Here is a 6534-nt window from a genome sequence, read left to right on the forward strand (position 1 = left end):
CATCTAAGCTCTTTGTTACCTGGTCATAGAAAGAGACCAGGTTAGTCAGGCAGGATCGGCCTTGCACGAACCCATGCTGGTTACCCCTCAACATCGCTTCCCCTGCAGGGCTCTCACAAATGTGACCCTTGATAATTTTTTCAAAGACCTTCCCCAGGATAGAAGTGAGGCTGACTGGCCTGTAGTTGCCAGGCTCTTCCTTCCTCCCCTTCTTGAAAATAGGGACCACATTGGCCCTTTTCCAGTCGTCAGGGACTTGGCCTGAGCACCAGGAGTCCTCGAACAGCTGTGCCAATGGCTCCACAATGACACCAGCCAATTCCCTCAGCACCCGCGGATGAAGGAGTCAGTAAGTAATGCTGCATAAGACTGTGGTTCAGGGTACTGGACTGGATGTCAGGCAACCTGAGTCCTAGTCTCTGCTCTGTCACTGATGTGCAGCATAGCCTGAAGTGGGTGTCTTGCCCATTGTGTATTTAGGTGACAAGCTCTCAAGGCCATGCCTGTCTCTCCAAGTATGCAAACAATAAAGAGTGTCTCTTAATGTTTTGCCATTCCCCTGTCACAGTTAATTAACTAAATCATCTCTCATATGAATTCTGGGCCATTACCTGTTTTGCACTGTGGGATCCTTCAAATAGCTCTTGCAGAATCTTTTTGCTTTGGCTCCAGCGCACCACGTAGTTTGATAATGAGACTCCTGGGTCAGGGCTTAATTGATCATTCCACAGGATTTTAGATCACTAATGTCTTTTTTAACTCATGACATTTAACTTGCCATACGACAAGCTGCTTTAGAAAGGAACAGACGCAGCCAGCCTCCCAGACATCAAAGTGGAAAGCACAGAAGGCTGTTGTGCTGTCAAAAGCAGTGGGGCCATCCAGAACCTTTGGAAATGCCAGAAATAATTAAATGAAACCTCAGTGGGAGGAAAATGTATTCAAACTGGAAGAACTCCTACCAGACCAGTCATCTGCCAATTCTGCTCTGGTTTATGTATCTCACGTGTGTGTGAAGAACACCTGACTGTCTAACATTAAGGGCTTAATGAGCATGAATGATGACCTGCAAGTGACTTTGGTGAGAAGCAAGGAGCCATGCTGGATCTCACAAGAGAGCTGCACAAAAGTGAGTAAGCCAGGTGCCAAAGGACAGATTTGTACTAATTAGGGCTAAGTCAATTGCTTGGAAATAGAAAAATCTGTGTGAAAATTCCTACAGAATTTGCTATATGGAGTAATCTCCTCCCTCTGTGCTTGCAAACTAGTCCATATGATTTAACAGAGGATCGTATCACTACTGTGAACTCTACAGTATGTTTCAAAACACTCAGAGAGGCTTTTATTCTCTATAGGATGCTACAGGATTTTCAGTGTAGTTTGTAATGTATCCCTACTGGTTTTATCCCTATCTGGTTCAACAGAGCCTTTTTACTATACACAAAGCCTGTCTTCCTTTACGTATCTAACGGATATGAATTTCTTAGGTTCAACACATCCTGAGGCCTCCTCAGCAAGGCTGAACTGCCAAAATAGCAGCTGGGAAGAGTCCGTGTACTCCAAGAGGGTGTCTCTGAAGTGTAAGACATAAGAGCTTCAAGCACATAGGAGAAATGGTATTACCATATAATCATAGGCCCATTGAGATAAGAGCTGGAAGGAGCCACCCCTCCATGCAGAACCATTCTCTGTATACATAGTAGTGCTTTGCCTAATTTTACATGCTTTGCCTAATTTGTATGGGCTTCCCTTGATCCCTTGAAGGGTTTTTCATAATCTAATATGCCTTATGACCACAAGAGAAGGCTGAGGGGGGACCTGGTGACTGTCTATAGACTCACTAGGGGGGACCAGAAGGGTTTGGGGGAGACGCTGTTTCCCCTAGCGCCCGCTGGCATAACAAGGAGTAATGGGCACAAGTTGATGGAGAGGAGGTATAGATTGGACATCTGCAAAAACTACTTCACGGTTAGGGCGGCTAGGAGCTGGAACCAACTTCCAAGGGAAGTGGTGCTGGCCCCTACCCTGGGGGTCTTTAAGAAGAGGCTGGATGCCTACCTGGCTGGACTCATTTGAGTCCCGTTTCTCTTTTTGGGGTTTTTTGTTGTTCTCCCGCCCTGGCGGGGGGTCGGGCTAGAAGATCTACTAGGTCCCTTCCGACCCTTAATCTATGAATCTATGAATCTATGACTATGGAATAGTTCTTAGCAGCCGACATTAATATCAATATTTCTTTGGCCTAACTTACTGTTGTTGTCCCCAGATTCTTTGCCTTAGCCCACCTCTAAACAGCTTCTCTCTCTTTTTGGTGTTCCCTGGAGATGGTCCTCAGACTACTGCACTTATGGCCTCAACAGTGTATCCTCTGATCTTTCCCCCGTCAGTCTAGTCCCTTGATCATTTTTGTTGCTCAACTCTGAATTCCCCCTGTTTTGTCCAAGTCTTTCTGCTGTGTCTCGATTTTTCCATTTTCCTCTGGATTGTATTTGCTCTATGAAGTGCAGTTTGTATGAAAGTTCCCATCTGAAATAAAGCCATATTAAGCGGCATGTATAAATGATAAGAGTAATGCAAAACCCATCTGCATCAATGCAGACTGATTATCACGTTCTGTCGTCTCCCTATGACATTTCCATCAAGAGCTAGCCTTGGAGAACAGAACGCAGCCAGGCAGAACATTGACTTGGGTGTAGTATTTTGATCATCTGTCATAACAGATCCAATTTAACTTGTATTTTACCTGTATTGCAAGATGATAGGTGGTAGGGTTTGTTACCTAGGGCCCTCTCTATACAGGTGAAATAAATGAGGTGGCTTATTGGTAAAGCACTATCCAATGTGAGCAAGTTCTTCAGAGGCTGGCTCTTAAACTGGTTTTTTCTTGGTTTATATTTGCTTGTACCCTAGTAGATTATTCTTCCCTCACTGAAAATAGAAATCAAATGGTAGAACTGGGCAAAATGTGTAGTGGAAGAGGTTTCCGTTGCCAAAATTCCACTTCCTTAAAATCAAAACGTTTTGTGGGAACTTACAATTTCAGTAAACTTTTGGGGGAAAAAATTCAGCTATAACCTATGGAATGTGTTGCCTTCATTGACTCCATTGAATTCATTTAATGAATTATAAAAAAAATAAAAGCTGAAATTGAACAAAAATGAAATGTTTTGATTTTATCAAATGTTCTGATGCAGGCAGCATTTCCAAACATTTTGTTTCATGTGAAAATTCCAAATTGTAGAACATGAAAATTCAAATTCCCGCACCATCATTTTAAAATTGCAGGTTAGTGCAGCAGGTCATTCTTGTTGCAGATGTGTTGGAGCTAAAGCATTGATTATATTGTATCGGTTAGTTCTCAGTGATTAATACACGTTACCAGTAATGTGTTGACCAGCCACTCTGACCTCCTTGAGTTTAAGCTGGGTAAGCCATTGAATGGAAGGCCTCCAGCAAAGCTAACCCATTGTTTTTTATAATTACCACTTCTCTACCTCCTGTCTGGTAGGACAGGGAAAAACTATGTAGAAGTTCTTAACCTCAAGAGCATGTACCTTTTCCAAAACAGACAATAAATCTACCGTTGTGCAAACAAAAAGTACAATGGATGCAACATCATGGGATTTACATAGCATTGAGCTACATCCTTACTAACACTAAAAGGGAAATTGGTAATTAGCTGCACAGTTATGTTGGGTTTTTTAATGGGAATAGGTCATTACATTAGATCAGAGGCAGTCTGGAATTCAAGAGACCTGGATCCTCTTTTTTTGGTTCTGCCATGTTGCCATCTGAGGTAAGTCTCTTCAGTTCTCTCTGCCTGTTTCCTTATCTTGTGCTAAGACTTTGTAAAGTGGTCTGAGATCCTTAGGTAAAAGTTGAGCTACTATATTAAATATTACTGTGATGATGAAGTTGTTTTCTGGGTACAGGGGTGACATGCCTTGTGAACTGGAAGAATTTTCCTTCACACCCTAGAACATAAAGAGTATATGGGACAGGGTAGCGTGAAATGGGCAGAGGGTATTACTTGGGATCAGATGGACGTATTCCATACCAACAGATACCCCGCAATTGTAAGGTATCTTGAGTCCTTCCCCACCTACTTCTCTGCTTGGGGGTGTCATACCATTTTACATCCTTTCTGTTCTTTCCCAGCTCTGTCAAAGAGAAGACTTACGTTTTTTCGTACACCTTGGTTTCCAGCACTGGCCAATCCACCAGACACACCACCCTGCTGGGCAGCTCTGCCGTCATTGAGTAGTAGCCCTGCGGGAATGCCAGCAGCAAAGCCAAGAACCAAATGATGCCAATGACCACCTTGGTGGCTGTGGCTGACAGCCTGGGTTGCAGTGGGTGGATAATAGCCATGTACCTGCAACAGAGAAAGAGAAAGAGAGAGTTCAGGGCTTTAAAAATGTAGTAACACCATGTGGAAATGAAGAGACCCAGGTTCTGCACTTTTAATCAGTGGGTCAGTTAATACAGTAAAGAACTTCTCAGTGACAGCGAAGTCAGAAGGCCCAGGCTCCTGTAGGTTATAATGAACCCTGAAGTAGTAGGCTGTTGAAACAGGCAGGGGGGTTGAGATAGGCCCCAACACATAGCTTATATGCATGTTTTGTGTCCTTAGACACACAGCCCCATGGAGCAGTGTGATATTAGACATCCTGACTTCTACAGTTAAGGATTTGGCTGCAGCAACTTAGTAGTTTCTCAGTTTAGCTGTGAATGATTTTTCTCCAATGTCTTTCTCAAACCCCTCTTTTAATAGATTTTCCCATTTTGGGAAAGCTCTTTTGTTAAAATTCCTTTCTAGCTCTTGCTGGTTTGGGGACCGAAACGTTCTCTGCAGCACATCTGTGCAGAATTTGGAGTGAGGAATGAATGTGACAAAACACGACTAGTTGTGGAATTGGAAAGGTGACATTTGTCAAACTTGGCACCCAGTGCTATATCCAAGCACTGTTGAGAGACATCTGTATAGTGACCTCTTAATCCAGGTCCAGGTGGACAAGTACCTATATCATAAAATTTGTTCTTGACTGGCACTACTGGCCAAGTTCATCACACAGCTCAAATCACTGTGGCATCCACCTTCCCTGAAAGAGCAATGGAAATAGCAGTAATTGCAGTAGCTGTACTTGGAAGGCAAGATCTCTGTCACTCCCTGACAACTTCTGAGATGTCCCTCAGAGCATGTAAGTAATAGTCACATGCTTTTACTTGGTGGATTCATGCTGTAGGCTTTTGTTGGAGGTGAAATAGTCTGACCCTGCTGCTTTTCATAGATTTCATAGACATTAGGGCTGGAAGGGACCTCAGAAGATCATCGAGTACAGCCCCCTGCTCCAGGGGAAGAAAGTCAGCTGGGGTCAAAGGATCCCAGCAAGATAAATGTCTGAATGTCTCTTAAAGGAGTCCAGAGTAGGTGCTTGCACCACCTGTGGAGGCAGTCTGTTTCAGACCTTGGGGACTCAGACAGGAAAGAACTTTTTCCTTATGTCCAGCCTGAAACGGTCTTGGAGGAGTTTGTGACCATTTGACCTTGTCATCCCTTGGGGTGCTCTGGTGAACAGGCGTTCCCCCAGATTCTGATGTATACTTGTAGGCAGCCACCAGGTCACCTGTGAGCCTGCGCTTTTCCAGGCTAAAGAGCCCCATGGCGCTCAGCCTCTCATCATAAGGCCTGTTCTCCTGCCCTCTGATCATGCGTGTGGTTCTCCTCTGCACTCTCTCAACCTTCTCCACATCCTTTTTGAATTGCGGAGCCCAAAACTGGATGCAGTGCTCCAGCTGCGAGTACCATGGGAGAACGACATCCTGGGATTTGCTTGAGAAGCATCTATGTATGCAAGCCAGAGTTTTGCTTGCTTTATTAGCTGCAACTTCGCATTCGTGGCTTATATTCATCTTGTGGCGAATCATGACCCCCAAGTCCCTTTTGGCCGTGGTGCTAGCAAACGTAGCACTGCCGAACCTATAAGTGTGCTGCAGGAATTTTTTCCCCAAGGTGGAGTACCTTGCATTTTTTGGTGTTGAACGCCATCAGGTCTTCAACTTCCCATTTTCTAAGCCTAAATTGGCCTGGGTCACCATCCTGTCCTCAGGTGTGGACACTTTACCCCAAAGCTTGGTTTCATTGGTGAACTCGGCCAGTCCACTTCTGACACTAGCGTCCACATCATTAATAAAGATGTTGAAAAGTATAGGCCCAAGGACGGAGCCTTGGGGGACCCCACTGGTCACGGAGCACCATGATGATTTACTTCCATTGACTACCACTCCCTGGGTCTGATCTCAGAGCAAATTCCCCAGCTATCAGACTGTGATACAGCCGAGGCCACAGTTGGCCAATTTTTCCAAGGGATGATCATGGGACACCAGATCAAAGGCTTTTTAAAAATCAAGATATATGACGTCAATCTCTTCTCCCATGTCCAGGCAATATTTCACCTGATCATAGAAGGAGATGAGATTGATCAGGCAAGACCTACCTGCAACAAACCCATGCTGGCTATCCCTCAGGATGTTGCC

General features: G+C 44.5%; 1 protein-coding gene across 1 annotated transcript in view; it reads right to left on the reverse strand.

Annotated features, from left to right (window-relative positions):
• The window catches only part of LOC109295499 (substance-P receptor-like), an 88804-nt gene that overhangs the window by 37171 nt on the left and 45099 nt on the right, over positions 1 to 6534 (reverse strand). Inside the window, exon 2 of the mRNA XM_019514371.1 lies at positions 4178 to 4372. Coding sequence (XP_019369916.1) covers positions 4178 to 4372 — 195 coding nt within the window. The remainder of the gene's footprint in view (positions 1 to 4177; positions 4373 to 6534) is intronic.

Source organism: Gavialis gangeticus, unplaced genomic scaffold, assembly GCF_001723915.1.
Source record: "Gavialis gangeticus isolate Ggan-Ray unplaced genomic scaffold, GavGan_comp1, whole genome shotgun sequence".
Classification (NCBI taxonomy): Eukaryota; Metazoa; Chordata; order Crocodylia; family Gavialidae; genus Gavialis; species Gavialis gangeticus.